Source organism: Apteryx mantelli, chromosome 1, assembly GCF_036417845.1.
Source record: "Apteryx mantelli isolate bAptMan1 chromosome 1, bAptMan1.hap1, whole genome shotgun sequence".
NCBI lineage: Eukaryota > Metazoa > Chordata > Aves > Apterygiformes > Apterygidae > Apteryx > Apteryx mantelli.
In genome coordinates, this window is record NC_089978.1 from 210,632,774 (window position 1) to 210,655,467 (window position 22,694).

General features: G+C 39.2%; 1 protein-coding gene across 1 annotated transcript in view; it reads right to left on the reverse strand.

Moving 5' to 3' along the window:
* Positions 1-13,773: 13,773 nt before the first annotated feature.
* The window catches only part of GNAT3 (G protein subunit alpha transducin 3), a 28,768-nt gene continuing 19,847 nt past the window's right edge, over positions 13,774-22,694 (reverse strand). The window contains exons 5-8 of the mRNA XM_013943678.2: positions 19,924-20,052; positions 15,635-15,764; positions 15,275-15,428; positions 13,774-13,964 (exon numbers count right to left, since the gene is read on the reverse strand). Coding sequence (XP_013799132.1) covers positions 13,774-13,964; positions 15,275-15,428; positions 15,635-15,764; positions 19,924-20,052 — 604 coding nt within the window. The remainder of the gene's footprint in view (positions 13,965-15,274; positions 15,429-15,634; positions 15,765-19,923; positions 20,053-22,694) is intronic.

The window sequence follows — 22,694 nt, forward strand, 5'->3', positions numbered from 1 at the left end:
TTCATGAGGAACCCTCCGTTTTAGTGGTTAGCTCAGCCTGCCAGATTAAACAGTCATTATTAATCTCATTTCACAGCACTGATTACATTAACATTATTCTTTCGTATTGTACCACACTATACAACACTGAAACCTTGAGGAGGTAGAAACTAAACAGTGAGGCTAACAAGACGAATCCATTAATGCATAAGTGAAAAAATCTGATATGTGCCTGCTGCAATTTGAGCAGGAAAGATCCACTTCTTAATAAACTATTTAGAGAGAGGGAGAAAGAGAAAGAGAACAGGATGAACCTGTCAGAAATCTGATGCTAAGAGCAAACTTCCTGGCTAACATTTTTTCAGTTATGACAGCTCTCAGTCAAATCCAGATGAAAGCAGCTGCTTCCCTAGAATGGGCTGTAGGTCTCCTGACTTCTCTTTGTCTCATGTCTGCCAGAATTTGATATATGAACTTTCACTGAAAGCATATGTAAACCTTTTTTTTCAGTTATGAAAATATTCTTGCAGTCTTCTCTAAAGCTACCACATGTTCCATCTCCTCAGAAATGTGTTCTCTGCAGTACTTTCAACTATTCTCTTCTTTGTAACTATTCAATGTGGAGACTTTGGAGCTACTTTAATTGGATATGTAAATTACATGATACGTTGCTGTTCCCTGTCATTAGGTGGATGTTATGTGATTTTAGCATTCAGTTAACATTAAAGAAAAAAGAAAATATCCAGGCATACTCAAACTTATGGCACTTTTTCCTGTTTTCACAAATCCTATACACTGTTCTTTCTGGAGAACCCATTTACCCGGTGAATATACTTGAAGGCCCAATTCTGGCAGGCGCTGGCTACTTGTAGCAAAGTGTTAGAAGTAGCATTGTTCATCTTCATAAACATACCTAGGAAGTGAGGCCTGTCTTTTCAGTATTACATTCTTTTGCAGAGAGGTGTCTGGGCTATCACTTAAGTGTAGAAAAGTCAATCTGTTTCCTAGCAAAACCTTTTCTACGGCATTTCCTGTCAATTGCACTGAGCTCCTTCTGCAGCATGCTGGCTTTGGCAACCTCACTCTGACTTGCTGAACTCTTCCCTCTCACATTGTAGGGAACTTCACCACTCTACTCAGAGGAGTGTATTTTGCTTCAGGAGCTGCTTGTCTGTGTCTAAATCCCTTTGCCCTGTGTAAACGGTGAGACAGAAGCATTTCCCAACACTCAGGTCTGGATGTCTGCGTGAGCTACCTGATTGCACTGTGATGTGAGCTGTCACCTTATTTTGCATGCTTAAGAACAAGGAGGCAATCTTTTAATATGCTGTACTTTCAAATCAGTAAGTCTGTTTGCATTTTGCTTTCTGCCTCCTACTCCTTCACAATCCATCTGTTGGATCTGTACCAGCCGTCAGAACCACACGACTTGTACTACAGGATGAAATGACTTTAAATGGCAACGTGGCTCTAGCATAGCATTAGCATCTCAGCAGCAGACAGTGTGAGATTAATGTCACAATTAGCAAGTGGATGTTTGATATCTTAACCTCAAGGATTCATTGCTCTTGTAAATCTGTCAGGGTTCAGCTGGGTGTTCTGTTGTTACAGATCACAGAGATAATGTAAACAGGCATTTACTGGGGCCTGGTGGAACCAGAAGGTTTCTGTTTGCATGAACGGGCTTTTCAAGAGGTAGAAATCTTGTTATAATATAAAAACCAAGCTATATATATGTAAAGATTGTTTTATAGATGAAAATCTAATAAACCTAAACTCCGTAAACAGACTATAAAAGCAATTCCATACTAAATATTGAAAGGGGAAAGCAGCAGTTCCTTCATATTTGTGAGCTGAAGGATGGTAATTCTAAGCAAATATTGTGAACAGAATTCCTCACTGTTCCTGTCAACCTAAAGAAACACATAACTGAGGACAGCAAAATACTGAGCACTATCTCCTATGCTGATCCTGATTCAGGAGGACTAGGATAAAGCATGTAGACCTGATCTTGAGAGAGCTGTACGATTCCCAACGGTGAGTTAGTGCCAACAGGCCCCATGGAGCACCTACACTGAACAGAGAATGACTACATCTTGCAGTGTCTAGCCCTTAATGATGGGGGTGCTACTGCTCTCTGCTGGTGCAAAGTCAGAGTTATTAAAACATTTCCGAACATGTCCTGCTGATGTAGATCATTCTGATAGCACACAAAGCGACACAGAAAATGAGTGCTGTTCACTAGAGGTATGCAGAGAATGGACATTTCCCATCAGTGAAGGTTCTGAGATTTTCAACATTTGTCTTTGCATATATTTGTAACAGATGTTGGAAGTTCTTCACACGTGAAAAGGGAAATACTGAGATCCATCAAAATATTTCATCTCAACAAGACCAAGAGGCTTTGTGCCAGTTTTGAAAATTTTAAAGTCATAACATGCACAATTACAAAAATAAAACTGGTTTGCACAGGGGACAAATAGGTATATTTTAGCCTGGGAATGTACCTGTCCTTCCTTTCATTCCCTTTCCTTTGAGTCTTGCTAATTTCACCTTGTCTCTCTAGTTCCTGTTGTCTGAAGCCCCGTATCCGGTATAAAGTATTCCAGGTAATTTTTCTGCTTTCTGTGGATTTTCAGAAGAAGTTTTATTTAGAATTTAAGATTACTTATAATATAAAAAATGGTTATAAATGAGGTGTTAGAAGTAAACAATAATTTGTTTAGTCCAAATAAGTGTATTTTAATTAAAATCTAGCTTTCATGTTATAAAAAGCGAATAGGAAAACACAAGTGTTGCTAGTATCACTACTTACAGTCTCTATTTAACTACTGGTTTATTTTTTCAATGAGAGAAACAAATGGCCCTTGTTTTTCTAACTATTCTCTATTCTAAACACTGACTTGAAGCACCTAGATTAAACAGTTAGGCACATTATTCAACAGGGCTGTTATTGATCCCATGTAAAATAAAAGCAAGGAAATAGGAAAGAGAATAAACTTAGGCATTGACATGCACATATACATAAAAATCCAGTGGAAATTCTCAAAGACACAACATATATACTAACTGCTAATTGCTATTCTATTACTAATACAATATATAGTGAACATCAGTTTTAAGCAGAACTGCTAAATGAGGTTTGCATTGGCTTTCAAATAATAGCCCAATAAGAGAAAAAAAAGTTATTAGATCAACCTAAGCATGAGGAAAAAATACCTCAGAATACATCATGTTATTGATGTTGAGCAGAACAACCCACTCACTTTTAATTCATGGTGAGTTTTGATCAAAACTCAATGGTGTGACATGATCCATCTATAACTACAGCTGATGTCTTGCAGATGACACAAAGCTGGGAAGAGTGGCTGATACACCAGAGGGTTGTGCTGCCATTCAGAAGGACATCTACAGGCTAGAGAAATGGACAGAGAGGAACCTCAGGAAGCTCAGCAAAGGGAAATGCAAAATCCTGCACCTGGGGAAGAATAACCCCTTGCGCTAGTACAGGCTGGGGGCCGACCTGCTGGAGTGCAGTTTTGCAGAGAAGGGCCTGAGTGTGGTCAACAAGTTGACCATGAGCCAGCAATGCACCCTTGCAGCAAAGAAGGCTAATGGCATCCTGGGCTGCATTAGGAAGAGCATTGCCAGCAGGTGAACAGAGGTGATCCTCTCCCTCTACTCAGCACTGGTGAGGCCACACCTGGAGTACTGGGTCCAGTGCTGGGCTCCCAAATACAAGAAAGATATGGAGCGAGTCCAGCAAAAGGCGCTAAAGATGATTACGGAACTTGAGCACCTTTCATATGAAGACAGGCACGAGACAGCTGGTCTGTACAGCTTGGAGAAGGGGGGGGGGATCTGATGGGGGTTGTCAAGAAGATGGAGCCATACTCTTCTCAGTGGTGCCCAGTGACAGGGTGAGAGGCAATGGGCACAAACTGAAACACAGGAAATTCCATCCAAACATAAGAAAACACTTTTTTACTGTGAGGGTGGCTGAACACTGGCACAGGTTGCCCAGAGAGGTTGTGGAGTCTCCATCCCTGGGGATATCCAAAAACCTGACTGGACACAGTCCTGGGCAACCTGATCTAGCTGATCCTGCTTGAGCAGAGGAGTTGGACCAGACAATCTCCAGAGGTTCCTTCCAATCTCAACTATTCTGTGTGGTTCTGCAATGTAGCTCACAAACTGGATAAATGCCTGTTTTAAAGGGAGAAAAATATATTTAAGAAAAGTGAGACATTAAGGTTCCCTTTTTGCAAATCTCTGTTTGTAATAGGAATGAATATGATAGGATGAGCCCTTTTTTCCCTTACCAGAAAGGGTTGCAGGACACATGGAACTAGGAAATGTTTTCCAGGTTATCTGTGCTCTAGAAAAAATAGAAACATTTTTATGTTTCTTACTTCAAAGCCATGTGCTGTGCAGACTAGTGGCTAGTACCTCATACCTCAGAGGGAATATGTAGGTTACAGATAAATACTTACAAGCTAATCTGGCCTCAATTCCTCTGAACCCACAATAGTAAGATATCTTAGTTTTGACTATGTTTGAGTGCATGGACAACTTCTTGTTAGGTGGAATGATCAGAGCAGAGCAGTTTTGTCCCATCCCAAGAAGCCCCATGAGTGTGCCTGTCTTTTTCCTTTTGTCATAGAGGAAGCCTAGATGCTTGGTGTGAGCAAGATGCTTAAATTTAAGATGGTAACTGCTGGGTGCAGCTGCCACTCTAGTGATGAGAACTTAAATTCCTCAGCATTCCACACAAGCTCTTTACTGATTTTACTTTTAGATAATAAAATAACTAATTTTATGTTAGTTAAAATACTATTAAAAAAACCCTCATAGCATTCAAAACTATTTATATGATGCAAAGAACAACAGGTCGCATGGTAGAACCTGAATTACTGGTACATGGAGTTGATAAGCGGGATGAATTGATCTCCCTTTGGAGTGCAGCTTTTCAGTACAGCTACAATAATAGCACATAAGTTGCAGAATTATCCTCACCTCTGCTATGTTTTTCCCCTTATAAAGCAAGTAGGATATCAGTCCATCTCATTCCTCTCTATACATCCACTAACACAGAGACAGCCACTGAATAGTGCTGCTAGATAGCAAACTGTAGTTTTGTATCTCCTGAGCAAGATCCCATACAGATGCATTCCTTGTCTGTATCATTTTATTGTATAGCTTTTTGCTGCTTTGTGGGCAGGATTTGTGCTCCTGGGTAAATATAGTTAGAAATTTTGATCAGTGGGTGTTCAGTATGTAAATGCCCTTGGGCCTTGTGTCTTGGATGATCCTCCCATGTACTTCCTCATAATTTATGTTTTCTTTTTAATGGACTGTGCCAAGCACAAGAAGCTTTCACAATGTTCATCATCTGAGTTTCACTCTCCTGTGATGTATAGGCTATTCCTATGCTTTTAAAATGTTATAGAAAGGGCTGCATTTATGGCTGGTTTTCTGTGTTACAGAAATGGTTTAGGACATGTAATTCCCCTTACAGATATACAATATAAGGAGTGTGTATTATCTTCTCTGAGAGGCTTACAACCTTTATTGACACTAATAAGATTTATATGTCCTAGTGGACTGAAAAATGGTCTGCAGAGTCTTTAATTCAATTTATCAGAATGAGTGCCTGACTCAGAGTTGAGAGGGTGCATGACCTTTTGACATCTGCTGTTTGCTCCTATGATCAATGCAGAAAAACTCTTTGTAATTCTCAAGCAGAAAAATATTCCTTGGGTGTTTCTTGAGTGGCTTCTCTGGCCATTTTGGCCCCTATAGAGCAGCTCTAGTAGAGCAGGCCAAAAAATGCCAGAATAATATCACTTGTTTCAATGGGCCTTTTCACATTCTTAGTGACTGATGATTTTGCTGTATCAGGGCCTTGGGATGGTGTTTCATCTTCCAAAACAAAGCAGTGCAAAAGTAAGTACATCACAGGGTGACTTTTTTTTTTTTTTTCTCTAAGACATTATCTATTGCCAGTTCTCAAGGGCAGAATAGAAGTTTTTTTCTCTGTTATGATAAAAGGAGCCCAGTACTGGTCTCTTCATCTGCTTAGATCCTTGCTAGGATTAAATGCACGAAAATGGAAGAATGATTAGGAAGGCAGGAAAAGCAAAGAAACAGTTAAAGGGGAAAGAAGATAAAGACTGACAGAAAACTATGTAAGGGAAATACAGAATGTTTGTAGATGTATCTTGTTCCTGAAGTGATTCACATCACAGCTGAGTGGTCATGAAACTGTCTTCAAAGACATTTCACTTGTAGCTTTTGAATTTCAGAAAAGGCAAAAGTATTCAAGATTTAGTCTGTTTCTTGAAATTGTAGGGGTAATGATATTAGTAATCAGTCAGACATAAAAAATAAAACCCTAATGTCCTTGCAAATATAGAAGCCCTCTCAGAAACGTTTAAGTTTAAGGCACAGTGCTTCATGTCCTTTATGTAACAGAGGGATACAATGTCAGTACAGTTTGTACACTGATGTAAATATGGTAAAAGCAGTGCAATGCATAAACAGAATGATCTCACACAGCCAGCTGAGTTGGATTTCTAGTTCTACACAGAGAGCTAGTTGACCTGTTCATTTCCTGACACAAAGGACTGTGAGGTTTTGGGTGCCAATTTCACATCAGAATAAAAGTGGATCATTCAAACATTCATAGACTATCAAAATCACATTTACAGTACTGTAACAATAGTACCAACTAAAAATGACAACTTAATGGCAATGCACTGAGAGCCACGAGCACTCCTTAAGCAGGTTAATGCTGCACATTGAAGAGTCCTCAAACTAAGTAAAAGAAATAATATTCTATGCAACAAATTCTTTCTTTTCTATTTTGCTTTCTGGAAGAGTCTGTACCAAAATGAATGCTGAAAAAACTTACGAAACTTAGGAAAAACTTAGGAAATGGAATTATGCAGAATCAGAATTGTAGTTCTTAAAAAGAGAAGCTCCAAAAGAGTTATGAAGTGGTGTGATATAAATGTGGTGAATCTTTTCTGTTATCTTATCCCATTGGAATGCATACATTCTTAGAAGTCACCTAAAGCACAGGGACAGGGGTGAGATTACCGGTCGGATATGCATCAACCCAGAAAATGTGTCTATGCCACACATGCTGTGCTTAAAATCTTGTTATGAGCAAAGAGGGGACCACATCTTGTATTTGAAGCCAAAATTTTATTGTTTGTCTAATTTAAAGATTCAACAGTATAACCAAAGTACAACAAACAGTTAATGTTATTAGTCTGGATAGAGTCTAAATTATCCACTTACTTAATAAAAAATAAATCTCATCAAAGTTGTACTAAAAAACCTTTCCAGTATCTACGGCTTTTCTTCTGGGTTCATTCACCCTTTCACTGCTCCTCTGGGTCCTAATGTCGATGGTTATAGTCTGTGGGAGGACTTGTTACAGGAAGTTGTCAACTTGAGATATTTGCAGGGAGCAGTGTGATGTTTATGGCAGGGGATTTTTCCTCCTCTTTGCAAGCCAGAGCGTGATGTTGATGGTTACTTCCTCCTTCCTCTAGGAGCCACTTGGGCCCATTTTTATGTTGTTAACATACTCTACACTCTGCTTTTTCTTCATTGGCCTGCAGCTCTGTTCCATCTGTCTTTATATGGTGGAGTTTACATATGCAAAGACACTTGTTCCCTGTCCTTTTTGTTATCCGTAAAACTCCAGCTCCTAAGTGTGCAGTACCATCATTGGTGAGTAAGCCCTGGGGCCTCTAGTATCATCCTATGCCCAAACCTTCAAGGCCACTGCTATTGCATCATACGTTTACTTCTTTATGCTGCATCACTGGTCTAGGGTCATAGATAGTTCATTCTATACAACAGAATTACTTGTTATTCCTATTTATATCAAAACTTTTAGCAATAGGCATTACACCAAGCAATTATACAAAGCTAAGCAAAACTAAAACAAATGAGTAACAGCCACCTGGTCATTAGACAACTGCTGTTACAGCTAAACAAGCCAACAAAAAGCTCCAGCAAGCTGAGACAAGTCCAGACAAAACCTGACAAGCCCTGAGACCTGTGTTAACTTAATACAAAGTCTGTGGCCTGTTACCAGCAATGGCAAGGCTGTGTTTACTAGGATATAGTGCTACGAAGGGCACTCTAATAAGAAGCAGAAGTGATGCCAAGGGATCCAGGATTTTTTTTTTCTTTTACAATTTAATGATTAATTTTGCTCCCTTGAAATGTATAGTACTTAGACTGAGAGTTAGAATGACAGCTTCAAACTGTTGAAGGTGGCTTTTCTTTTTCCAATCATTCTCTGCTCATGGAATCAACCTGATTTCTAGCCAAGGGAAGAACTGCAATGTGAACTACAGTTATGGTTTGGGAAAGTACAGGCTCAGGAGCCCAGCTTCCTGCTGCATCCTGGAGCTCCCAGAACATCAGGAATAAGGCTAATAATAGTTGAAGACACTTCCTCATTTTCACACCATTCATGGATTGAGGGCTCAACCTGATTTTTAGCCTAGAGTAGGCTTATGGCTAGGAATAAGGTTACTGCCTGGAACAGTGCATGGTTAGGAGACCAGGTTCTTGCTGCAACTTGGAGGTTTTTATCTCCTCCTTTGCTCATTCCTTGTTGGCTCCTGCTATGGTGCTTACATCTGGCCTTTGTGATCAGGATATAGTCAGGGTCACAGCTAGGATCTGGCAGAGTACAGGCTGAGAAGCCTTCATTCTACTGTGTCTTGCAGGGCTTTTCAATTTGTAAGATATCATGCTTTTTTCTTCAATTTCGCTTTTCATTCTTTTGTTTTGTTTTGTTTCTTGTACCCAACATTGTCAATCATATTATTTGCTTTAGCATTCTGATCAAGAGCACTCTTGTTTACATTTATTTTCTGCTTTCATTTGAGCTCTTTCTCACTATGATGTTCTTTAAATAGTCTCATCAGAAGAGTTTGTGGGTTTCTAAAACCAACCATCTGCTGTAGTCTGTGTATTGGCTTTAAGTCTTGTATGTATTGGCTTTATGTCTTTGATAGAGAATAATTCTTCTGAAATCATCTTTAGTCCTCTAACTCTGAGAGATCTCCAAGCCCCAGAACTGACTACCATTCCTGGGGATATAATTTACTATACTCCACACTAGCCCTGTGGTATGCCCTCTATAATGCACCATGATCTTGGTTTTCTAAGACCATACTTTTCCAGACCCTAATCCTTCTTCAGGCCCTAATCCAAACCAGAGGACACGGCATAACTTCTGGGACAGGAACCAGCAATGAATGAGGAAATAAAAAATACGAGCTGGGTGATATGCACACTTCTCTCCATTCTTATTCTGAGGACCCTCTGACACACAGCAGGAATATGGATTTCTAAAGCTGTGCTTTTCAAACCCTGATCTTTGCCCTGAATCTAATTCTCTTCCTGTCCCTCAGACTACAGATAGTCTCCCACTCCGCTGGGAGCAAAGGGGTACTGAAGATCAGGTCCCCCCCACAGAGCTATTCTTGTTTTCTGTTATTTAATGCCTTTCTTATGCAAAATGCAGACAAATTTCTGGGAGGATTGTCTGGAAACCCCTGGTTATCTTTTCTCTGGAAGTCATGTTTCCTGTTTCCATCTGGTCTCAAAGATTTCTTTCTGCATAATAAGCCTTTTTCAACAAAAATGGGAAGAGTATTTCTCTGTGATAACTTGGTGAGAGCACCACATGTGCACTCATGGGCATTAAATCTTCTTCTAGCTCACAACTTATTTCCAGAAAAATGAAAACAAAGATGCATCCTTTGTCAGTAGGACGGAGGTCTCCCTCCCCACCACCCCCTTCCCACCTCCCAGAGCGCACCCAGCCCTGCGGGCGCAGCAGCTGCCGGCTCCCCGGGGGAGATGCAGGCTTTGAGATGTACAAAAGACTTCCTCAGGGAAAAAAATATATATTTTCTCTTGGGGAGCGGGGGGGGGGGGGGGGGGGTAAGCTCACCCCCCTGTAGCGGAGCTTGCTGAACTCGGGCAAGGGCAGGCACCACAGCCTGCGCCCATTTGTCCCAACGAGGGCTGCTTTTCTCTAAGATCCCAGCGGCGGCTGTCGCCCCCGTTACGCCTCTGCGGGAGGCTCAGGAAGAAATCAGACGAGGCTGCGGCGGGGCGGGACCTCCCGGCCCGCCCGGGCCCGCGGCGACGGCCGTTGGGGGGCGGCGGTGCCGCTGCGCCCCCTGGCGGCTGCGGGCGGCGCGCGCCGCCGCCGCCGTTAACGGCCGCCCGGGCGGGAGCCTGATGCGCGGCCCTGAGAGAGGAGCCGTAACCAGGCCGTGGCGGGAGAGGGTGTGACTGTGGCTCGCAGGGAGCCTGGGACAGCCTGATGGCGATCCCAGCCCCTCGCTTGCTCTGCTTCTGAAATTGCTGTTTTTCACCCTGAACTCTTTGGTGGGGTTCTGTTCGCTTTTTGGTCTTTAAACTGGGGTTTCTAAATGTGCCTCTGAGCAGATGTGAGAATCCTTATGAGCCTGTCTAGACTTTTTGGTAGTTAGCATTCCCTGGGTGTTGATCGCTGCCTGCTGGCCGCTGAGGTGTGAATCAGTATTGCGCAGTCGTTGGCGATGGCATAAATTATGTCCCTTAAACGTAAAAATAAAATGATTATTTGGGATTTAGCCGCCTGTTCGCATTGGTCTGGCCCCAGCAAATCTCCTAAGTGCATCTGCGTACAGAGCTGGGCCCGCGAGCAATCCCCATCTGTGGCAGCAATCTGCTGCTGTGGCGAGCGCTGGTTTCCTGGGAGGGAAAGCTCCTCGGAGCCCCAACTGGTTGGACTCGAAATGAAGCTCATCCTGCGGTAAATATAAACATCCTGATGAGTTTGCACAGAAGGCAAGATGAAGTGGGGCTTGTCTTTGTTTTGTTTGCCAGTGAGGAGCTCTGCTTTGCGGCAAATTGATGTTTGGCAAACATTGCAAAGACCGTGTCTTGATGTTTCTGCTCGAGGGAGAGCCCTGCTCCTGTCACCGGGCGACCTGTTAGTGCAGGCGGTGCATCTCTTGCCATACACACATTTCAGCTTCAAGGGCTCTTTGGCCATGTTTGTTAGCAAACTTTGTGCCTAACAGAGTTGGAGCATCCATGGGTTTTCCCCATACAGCAAAGCACTCAAGTTAGTTACTCACCTTGCACCCTGCCATGCCCTCACAGCTCGCCTCTCCAGCCCCTTTGGCACAGGGACCCAGTGACACCTCCCACAGTTACTCCCCTCGGAGGACCGCAAGGTCTAGAGCTCACTCCTGTCATTGATTTGCCAGGAACTCAGGTTCAGAAGAAAAAAACAAAACAAAACAGGTAGATCAGACCAATAGTCATGTGTCTGGGTATTTTGTTTCTACCAGTGGCCAGCCTAACTTCTTAAAACACAGTAAGAAAAAACATCCTGTACAGTTTTATATTTATTAACTTTCAGGCTACAGTGTAAAGTTCATCCAATTTCTTAGCCTTTTGATTGAAGTGGGTTAAGGGAACAAAAGAAAACAATGAGATGTGTTTGTTCATGGATTGATTATTTTTTTAGATCTTGACTTCTGTTATGCCATCAAGCCATCCAGAAATTAATGTTGATGCCATCACAGTTGAAGTTGTTCATTTTAAATGAGATTTATTGCAGGAAGTGAATCCAGAAACCTTAGCCATGGAAATTTGTTATTTTCAATACAAACAAGGAATCAATCAAGGGAGGCATTACAGATCAGGCAGTAATAGAAATCTAGACAGTAGAAATTGGTTTTGGTCATCTTTCTGGCTCAGGACTGTGCCCTACACAGCTCTAGCTAAGGCTTTGTGCATATGATTTTCAAAATCAAGCAAGGAGAGACTGGCCTTTACTCTGGCAGGTGTCAGTCAAGGTGCTATTCCATGACCCAAGGCCTAACAATGCCTTCTGTTAAGTTTATCTTACCATTACTGTGCTTAAACTCTCACCATTTTTCATGTTTTTTCCCTTTCACATACTATTTAATCTCTACTGCATGCAGTTTGAATACAGCTTAACCAATACCAGTATCAATCTCTTTAGTCTATCCTCAACTGTCAGATATGTTCTTGGTAGGAGGCAGTAGTTTTCCACATTTATTTTGTTAGTTCAGATTCAGCTAAGATTGCCTATTCCAGTCCCTTGTATCCACTTGGGGCCTCCCCTGTCTTCACACCATCAAAGTCACCCTCATTGCTGGAAATCCCATCCACTGGTTTAGACCACTGGATCAAAAATGCTTGTTGTTAAACAGCTGATGGATACCAACAGGAAGACTACTGAAGCACACTAGGGAGCAGTAGTGACAAGTTTTAAGTCTTAAATTCAGTAAAAGGTAGGGCTGCATTTTCCAAAATTGTGGTATTAAAGGGTTTCACAGTGGGGCTTTACCCCAGGATTTGTGCTGTTTACAGTGTTTAGCATCAGCTCCTAGTTTTGCTGAGAGACCAGCACAGGCCAATGCCTTTGCTTATGTGGAGAGCTTGCAGGATTCTGCTAGTCAGTGACAGACTAGGTCCCTTTTTATAGTGTTTTCAATAATTAGCTTAACCAGAGTATATTCAATGCATGGTGAAAATTAGATTGAAATGTCGTAAAAAACCACCTTATTTTATCATTGTTCAGATTTCAAAAGTGAGTCTTGTTTCAAGGCCAAATTTCAAATGTCAGTACAATATTTTTATTAACCCCCATTACACTGAAAATAGTTAAATATTTTCCAGAGTTATAGTCACAGTAAATCAGATGGAGTAAGAGTGGAGCAGTTCTTCATTAGCAAGTTCTTTGCATAGAAAATGGATCCCTGTACCAGAGCCTCAAGAATGTGTTTTTGCCACTGGGACTGGTAGGTTTACATCTGCTCTGCACTGGTGAAAATGACTATTTCAATCACAGAGCACCAGAGAAGCTGTCCAGCAATGAGACTATTAATTATTTAAAAAAGTCAGGTCTTTAAGTATTAAAAAAATGTTTGCACTTGCCCTTATGGCATATGCAGGAATTGATAATTACTGTAATATTTTTTTCTCCCTCAGGAATATTTCCAAAAAATTGTCTGCCATCTGCCTATATCTTACTGTTTTTTTTTTCCAAACAGGATAGCAGCTCTTGTGAATTTTATACATGTGCAGTTTATGTGTATGTGTCCCTCAGTTCTTCTACCAAAACAGTATAATAAAAGATGCAGATTTGCACTGCTCTTCTTCATAAACCAGTTAAGTCTGGGGGTTTGCTTCTGTTGAATTAATGTAATGTCATTTTTAGTTGTGAATGTAGCATGAAAACATAAAAGTAATGAGCTGAAATAATCCAATGATACTGTTTCTTTTTTATTTATGGCTTTCTTAAGGCTTTAAATACAAATAAAAGTCCATTATCTAATCTCTTTTATATGCTTTTTCCCCCCCTCACTGGAAAACGTAGGGTACTGAGTTATCCCCAGCTTCCTGAGAAATGCTGCTTACCTTCAAATTGTATGGATTTCAATGAGAAATTCCCTTTGATTCCAGTAGGAATCATCAGTGGCTAGCATCTCTGTGGAGCAGGAACATGTTTTTTAATCTTCTTATGGCATATAGAAAGTCATTACTTTTCTGCAATGCTCAGGCTTCGATTGACAAAGCTAACTAAAGCCCAAAGCTTCAACTGACAGCTAAATAGAGCCTAATTAATATTGTTTCTTCCCTACCACTTTTTACTTCAGTCAGCACACAGGATGAGAGAGGAAGTGGACAGAGATGAAGTCAGGCTGTGAGCAAGGGAGTGAATGGCTAGAAAAGCCCACAGTCTTTCAGATTTTCTTTGATTATGATGTCTGTGACTGCATCAAAAACAAACTTGACATTCTGCGTATCTGTGGCACATGTCAAATGAGAATATATCTCCTTGTCTTCCTTCCTTATGTTCAAGTCTAGAAACTGTTTCTTGATGTAATTTCCTGCATCTTCAAATGTATTTAGTCCTATTGAAGATAATAGTAAGAGACAGAGAAGAAACTTTTCAACTTGAATTTTCTCACAGTTACTAAGAAACAAGGTTTTTTTAGGAGGTTAACTTTAGGCCTTAGCTTTGTGTGTAAACTGCCCCCCAAATTTAAATTTCAGTGCCTAAACAGAAGGCCTCATCTCTGAAGTGAAATGCTCACAATTGAGTAAAACAGTGTGAAATAGTTAAATCCCTTAGAGAGAGAGCAGAAAGTGAGAGAAACAGAAGAAAAAATACAAATGGAAGTGGGTCAATAGCAGACAGGGTTGGTAGAAGGAAAAAAACAAAGCAATAAAGAAATAAAGAAGGAAAAAGCAAAAAAATTAGAGGCTTATATGCTCAGTCAAAATTTCTTTGCACAGTTTTCCTGCTTTTCAGTAGTTCTTCCTTAGCAACAGAAGCAACAACAGGTCTGAATACTGATACTGATACAGGTCTGAATACTGATTCACTGTAGGTCCAGAGCAGGATGTGAATGAGATGCTTGTTGTTGAGAGCCCTTGGTGACTCCCATTGTGTCTCTGAAGCCTCAGCTAGTGTAAGTTGGCATAGCTGCACTGAGTTTAGCACATAATGTTTGATTATCCCACTGAAACACTGAGCATTTTTGGATTGCTGTGTTGACGTGTCTTAGAGAAGTGAGTGGGGCAGCTGTTTTTTAGGAAGTGGACACAACCCATCTTCTAATAATACCTTTTTTTGTTTTTTTAAGTGTGTTATTCTGGACATTTCCCATCACAAATACATTAGTTTAATACTAAAATACTGATAGCTTTTCTTTTTTCTCTGGCACTTTATGACACACCTTTATATATTCTCTTTCATGAACTTGAAATAGCTGCTGTTTTCTATCTCCAGTGAATACTGTGACATATAAAAAGAGGCAGACTTCCTTTATGGAATGTGTTTACAGATAGGTACAAAAAGACCTAGATTCAGATATGGTGTATGTGAGTGATTGACCATTGACTGATACTGATAATGCTGTCTGCCTTCATCAAATCTGACTTTAGCCATCTAAATGTTCTAGCCTTTCACCTCCCTGTATAAGCTAGTGCAGAGGAAAAAGCATCTACAAAGAGAATTCATCCCACACAAAGGTAAGCATCAAGAGTAGGTGAGATAAACTGGATTCTGGCAATGTCTGTCCCTTTCCATTCTTTTGAGAGAAAGGCTAGATGCTTGGGCAAGATGCTGTATCAGTGACCTGAGTCAAAGTCTCTACCTTTACTGCATGGCCGACACTAATCATTTGAATGTATTTTCTTCTGAAAACCCCAAACTTACCATTGTACTCAGGAAAGCAGATGTTGAGATGAACTTTCGTTATTTTCTCTTGAAAGAGATCTTTTTTGTTTAGAAACAGCACAATGGAAGTGGCTGCAAAGCACTTGTGGTTGCAGATGCTGTTGAACAGCTGAAGGCTTTCATGCATTCTGTTCTGTTGAGATGCAAAAGGTGAGCATGAGAGTCTGACAAATCTCATCCTCATATGTCATTTTTACTGTAATGTTCTTTTCTAGCAAGAACCAATACAGCATAATAGCCTTTAAATTGTTATCAGGGAACAGGAATAGTTCTGATATGCCATCAGAGAGTACATTAAAAGTTAGTAGCAAAAAGGGTTGTTTATCCCTTCTGACTCACCACTTCTTTATCTTCCACCAGAACCATGTCATAGGCACTGAGTGCAGCACAGAATATGATGCAAGTAACTCCCTCAAAGCAGTGAATCCATTTCTTTCTCTCTGATCGCTGTCCACCCACATCAAACATCCTTTGCAGGAAAAATAACGCATGTACAATGTAAAGCAGTAGCTAATAAGGATGTAGTCATGCAGTCAATGTGCAGAGTGCAACTAGAGACAAATGGTGCTCAAGTATTCAACTTTTCCAAATACTGGTCTACTTCCATCCCAACAGGTCAAGGAAAGCTATATATTATTTACAACATTATAGCAGGCACAAAATGTAAAGTAAAGGCTTAAATAAGTGCATATAGGAGATGCTGTCAGGCAGCACTCCCTGTTGAGGGAGTGGGGCTCTGTGCAAAAGCTCAGTGCAGACTGAGCTAGTGCAGACTAGACCTTGTGAGCAGGGATGTTTCAGGACAGAGTTCATACATGAAATATTGACAAAAGACCCTCAAATCCTTACTCATTTGTTTATTAGTATTGTTTGTAGTGAACTGCCATGTTGATCAATATGACATATGATTGGAAGCCAGTTACTGGTTAACCCACTAGTATGTTTAATGGGCTGGCATAGATAAATGTTTAGTTATCTGTTCAATGTCCTTGTGTAATTGCTTAGATAGTTGTATAATCTGCAGCATGTGTTTGTGTGTGAAAGTCTCTGCCCTATCAATCTCATTTAGTTGCATCAGCTGTTCAAACAATGCATGGGGAGCAGGAATCCATTCACCTGTAGAGAAGAAAATGCAGGGCTGCCCTCCTCTTCATTACTTTGTTTGAGCGTTTGCCAGAAGTTACCACCTCTGGGTAAAGTCATATGGATTTCTATATGGGGTCCAAAACAAACTGAGCATGCCTAGTTTAGACCTTCAATACAACATGAAATTTGAGGCCCAGCAGAGCTGGATCTGTTGTCAAAGCTACTATTGTTCTTCTTCCTTTAAAACTCCCACTTATCTTTATGGCTCTTTTGTGATAGGGAATAGGACTTTCTTTTCACTATTCTTCTGACATAAAATTGGCAAAACCTGAATATTTTTCAAGTGCATTAGGAGAAAAAACAAGTAAGAAGCCAAATTTATGTCCTAGTTGGTCTTACGCATTATGCAGCTGATCCTACCCTTACTTTTTGTATTTCCTGCGTGCATAATGATTTTCTATGATGTGCTGTGTGTTGTTGAACTTAAACTCCAAAGCCTCCTAATCCCGTGTTACCTTATCATTTCCTTAAAAAAATACATTAGATCTTACACTTTGGATGTACATCCTACAGGATCTGAGAATTAAACACAGCTCAATTTTTCTAGCAATGCAAATCCTGAGATTCAATATGAGGAAACCAACTCACTAATAAACAGAGCAAGAGTAATTTTTCACTGAAACACCATTTTTGCAGTATCTTGTTCCTCTGTTTTCTTCAGTGTCAGCAACGCAGCTCATTGAAACAAAGGTTATTGTTTATGCTTATTCTTCCTGTTTAGAAGATATAAAGCCCTTCCCAATGGTATTGATGAACTATTTCTGCAGTTGAGGAGATAATTAGAGAAAATGTTTTTTTTCTAGTACATTCATCTCTTTGTCTGATCATTAGGTGTCTATGAATTTGAGTTATTAGGAAATCAGGATGCTGTTGTTGAGTAGGATCTTGATATCAGTAATGGCATTCTTCCAAGCATATCTGCACTGAGTTCAGTAGGCCTACTGAGAACTGAGGACAGAATGAATAATGCATCTTAACTCTTGGCTGAGATTAGTGCCCAAAAGTCACCTGGTATTATGTGTCTTCCTTGGTTTGTAGTATGGAACTCTTTAATCAGGTTTCTAGGGAAAAAAAATTCTTCAAAATTTAGTTTCACAAGCATACATAATCACATGAATCTGTATTCACTTCCTGCAAGCTTTTAGCATATGGCCCTGTGAATATTCATGAGGAGTCAGTTAAAATAGGACAAGATGAAGGCCAGAAGCAATGCTTATGGACATTTTTTATTATGCTAAGCTTAGCTTGCTTAGCTCTTCTCGTGTCAGCCCAGAACTTAACATATGTACATGTAAAACTGAAGTCACTCTGTGAAAATTATAAAGTGTAGTTTTGATATTCTACTTTTCTTTTACCAAGATAGGCAAAGTTTGGCTTGGAAGCTCTGTATTTTCCTGACACTGCTCTTGGAGAATCTAGCCACAGATATGGCACTAATTGTATATGCATTTGTCTTAATGTTACATATCGTGAGACCTGAAGATTAAACTAAAGCTTGCCTGGTATCAGTGAGTATTCCTAGCACATCAATGGAAACTACAGCAAGAGAGGACCCATGAATATCAGACCTCCTTTTTAAAATATTGAATATGTTCTCAGCTCTGAAAGCCATAGTCAAGGTTATTAGTGAAGTAAGTTGAAGAGCACAGTAAAGCTAAATCATGTTAAAACAACAAAGCAACCACTAAGAAGTTAACAAATAACAAGTGATGTTGCCTGTGCGACTGTAATTCAACCCCTGGAGCAATTTAGAGTATTGCAATTTGGATTTTTGGATACAAAATGTTTTTCTGCCTCATTCAGTTTGGAAGACAGGCAAGTGTTTACTGAATGAGGCTTTTTTTTTTTAATCCATTTTTGGTTTTGTGACCCCAAACCTCATTTAAGTACATCAGCCAAAGCTTATTCTGAATATGGAAGTGTTCCTCTCTTTATAGATTCCCTATGGCACTTATCAAAGTAAATGCAGAGTCATCAGGATACTCCAGCTGTTTTGAATTGCTCTGGCAATGCAAAGTAGCAGTGATTTGCTGGTTAAGATGGATTTATACTTGCTGTGCATCCCTGTAGCAGCTCAAAACCCTCAGACTATTTATAGTGATTTTACCTAACATTACTTAAGTGCATAAAGACACAAATGAATTTACTCATATACACCAGTATGATGCATAACAGAGAGGACAAATACAGTGCTTTTTAGTGTTTGTGGTGACATTAGGAACCTTTCTGTTGTCTATAGACACTCAAATAGGTAACTTAATTCTCAGCTGTGCTGCATTTCAGTTGGACCTAGACACTAACTCTAATATTAAGACTGGTAAGATTTAGGTCATAGGGGGTTTGTAGTCTGATAATTTCCTCCTCCAGTCCTATTTAGTATTTTATGGTTGTAACTGTGAAGGTACTCAGACTTCCAATGTATAAAGATACCCGAAATAGGTTAACTGGAGAAGAAGAGCATGGCATCTGTGATGCTGCAATGTAGCATTTGTGGATAAGTGTTGAGTTTTCAGGAGTGATCAATATATTTATAGGTGATAATCATTTATTTGTTGGTCATCTACTTCTGAATCTCATTTTGAAAGTAATCTCAGTTGTTTCAAAGCGTCCGTTTGGTACGATAGATGGTTTATGGGGTGTTTAGTTACCACATGTGGAAAAAAAAAGCCCACTGAAAATAAATGCAAAAGTTTAATTCTGGTGCCTCATATGTCCACCTATCTCTATGGACAGTTTCATGTCTAGACTACTTCCTCAATATGCACTGCAGCCTTTAAATTAAAGATTAAGTGGAAAGTGGAAGTAAAGCAAAGTGAAGTTATAACACACTGAAACTATCATAGTTCACTCAAATATGGTTTAATGTGGAATTAAATGTTTTTAATTGGATCACTAAACATAACAGAATCTTGAGTATTTGAAAGTGTCAGTTATTTCCAATCAAATTTCTCAGAGACATTATTTTCAATAATTTTTTCTTTTTTATATTTTGCTTTTCATCTTAAACAAGGATGAAGGCATGCATGGTAATACTGAAATTTCTCATGGGACAGAAATTACGATTTTTTTGACAGCTGTAATGAGTTCCAGTGTTAAGAGCAGTTCCTTTCTTTCTCAAGAGAGTGAAAGGTTGAGAGTACATGCAAATTAGTAGTCATCAAATGTTTTACATGCTGTTAAGGACATTTAGGTAGGCAAATTTTGTAAATGTCACAAATAATTATACAAATGGCAGGATACAAATAATGCTTTTTAGACACTTACAAATGTAAAAACATCCCTTTAGAGCCTGATATTCTGAGATCTCTTAATAACAGTCCATTATATGCTTAAAGTTGGAATACTAATGAACTATTAAATAAGAGTGGATTCACGGACATCACGATGGGATTAGCAATATTATAATAGGTCAACCCCATTGAAAAGAAAATATTTAAAAAAGCTAAAACCAGAGAAAACACTGATAAATATGGCTTTCATACCTGAAGTTCAAATCCTTGAAGGAAAATTTAGTTTCTATAATCCCAGTTGTCTTCACTCGGGAGTGCAAAACATCTTGCTCACTGGGCACGTAGTCAGGCATTGCTAACCTATCCAAGTCATTAAGATAGCTAAGGAGAGTAATAAGAAATAGTAATTGGTGAATTTAAAAGGTAAATTGATCATTACATGGTCATTGATCCATTTATACTGAGCCACTTTAAATATTTTATGCGAATTACACATTTAAATCAATACTATTGTTTTTTATATGGCCTAGATCCATACTCAAGATCCATTTTTTTCTTGTATACAGAAGTGGTAATTTAGTCCTATATAATAAACATGCTTCAGACAATTTGAGTTCAGGGAAATCCTTATCTCCCTCAGGGATGCTAAGAAAGCATCTCAGCAGGAAAGGGTTTTTCTCCTGACTTGGAAATTACCACCACAAGGGAAGAACTCCAAACATCTTTTAGAAGCAGATTTGCTAGAAATTATCTCAGCATATCAGACAATGCCACCAGTCTGTTATAAAAATATCTTTTTACTAAATGAAAAGAGAGGGCATGATAATTTAGAGGAATTCACAGGCAGGGGCTGTTTTACTTAGACCTACAACTTTACAAGAGAAAGGTACATTATTTTTAACATTATTATTTAATATTTATTATATATTTAAAAAACATTTATTTTGCAATCATAACCAGAAGCTTCAACCAAGCTGAGGACACACTAGGTTAACATTTTTACACCCCCTAGGAAAGCAGTCGATTATCTTGTTTTTCATCCAGTGGGACAGAGCCATACGGAGATAAAATGCCGTGCGTAACCTCAGAATTGAAATCCCTGTGAAATGAGAAACTGAACCAGATCTTTGAATCCTGTTCTTGGCCACCACTAACTCTTCTCCTATCTCTTCTAGAGGCAAGAAATTTTCTTGAAATGACTGAACAATACCTGTGAATCTTACTGGCTGAACTAGGAATCAGTGGAAAATGGTTATGATTTGGCAAAAAGAAAAGATGGAGTAGCTTACAAATATACTGACTCTTAACAACTGATATTCAAATAGTGGGGGAAAAAAGTAAAGAAAGAAACCGCGTACAATAGTTGAGCCATTTTCAAGCCCTTTCAATGCCTCAGTTGGCACCTTTCCATTTGTAATATGTCCTTTGCTTGCTTCTGACAAAAAAAAAACAACCAACCAACCAACCAAAAAAAAAAAAAACCCACTGTAATCTCTCTAATGTTTTCTAGGCTTTATTTTTTTTTTCTTTTCTTCCCTTACACCCAGTCTACACAGCAGGAAGTTTTGCTGTACAGTTTAGCTAGAGAACTATTAAAACAAACCTCACAGCTCATCATCCTTGTCTGCAAAATTTAGTATATCTACAAGTAAAAATAAATAAATAAATAAAAAGAAAGTACCAGAATCTTTCTGCATTAGATTAGTAAGCAATGTTTAGAAATGGGATTTTCGTATTTTAAATTGAATAGTCTGAGTCCACTAAACAAGGACTGCTGAAGTTGATCTCAGTAATTCAATGTTTATCCATCATTTCAGTCCAGTAAACAATCTATTTTTTTTAAAACAGCAATGTAACTCTGGTTTTCTGAGCAGAGCCTGAGGCAGACTCATCTCAGCTTAATTCTGTGGGAGGCAGAAACCAAATAAATTTTGCAACTTATAAAGCATGGAAGCACTAAAGTAAACACTTGTACATAAAATTCATTATAAACATCTGCTAGCTTCAAGTCACAAATACCTGAATTCAGTCAACACGTCCGATCGTAATTGCCTAAGAATTAGTCCACGTTAATTATCTAGTTAATGGAGCAAGAAATGCATCTTCAGATTCTTCCCACAGCTTTAGACAACTACAGTGGCATGCTCTGCAGGCCTGCTCACCGCTGACACAAGAGGGAACACAAACTAGTAGATTAATTTAAATGCCTGATCTTTCCTTTGCTAAAGTTAGGTGACATAAGGCACCCTGAAAGGCAGGGCTGAGCAATCAAGAAGCACCATATACTGGTTTTGCCCCTTTTTTCATTTGCCCCATTGCTTCACCTTAAAACTAGATCAATTGCTAATGAATATAAGGCAGAAATTCCAGCAAAATTTGACCTACAGGATATTTAACATTATTAAGAAGATCTAATTTTTTTGATAAAAACATGCATAGAAAATACAGTGATCAAAATTATTAGCAAGACTTAATAATGAAAAGACTCACAGAAGAATCTATTAACCTCAAAAGGTCAGAAATTACACAGTATACAATACTCTGCGTAGGAGCATGTGGAACTATGATGATTCACAAGAGCTGAGAAGCAAGCTTTTGGTTTTAAAAGAGCAATTCAAATATAATATTAGGTGGTTGATTGACTCTAACGGACTTTGAATGGATCACTAGAAGCCCAATAACAATGGCAAAAATGAAGTTAATTTTAATAATTCAGAGTCAAGGGCTTAGGTTTTCAAAGATCATTTAGATACCTAAAGATGAAGGTAGCTGATTAGTGGGATTTTAAGAAGTAAAGCATATCACTCTGTTGCTCTTAATGGAACTGCTGTAATAAATGATTGTTGGCTCTTCTAGAGTGTGTACTAGCTCCCTTAAATCTACCTCAAGTTTAAAATGACACAGCCCGTGACACTGATAGGAAATTATTTTAGACTACTCTATCTTCTTTTTAGACAACAAAACTTAATCTCCTGGGTATACTGCACATACTAAAATTTTAGCTAATAAACAGGTAATCATTT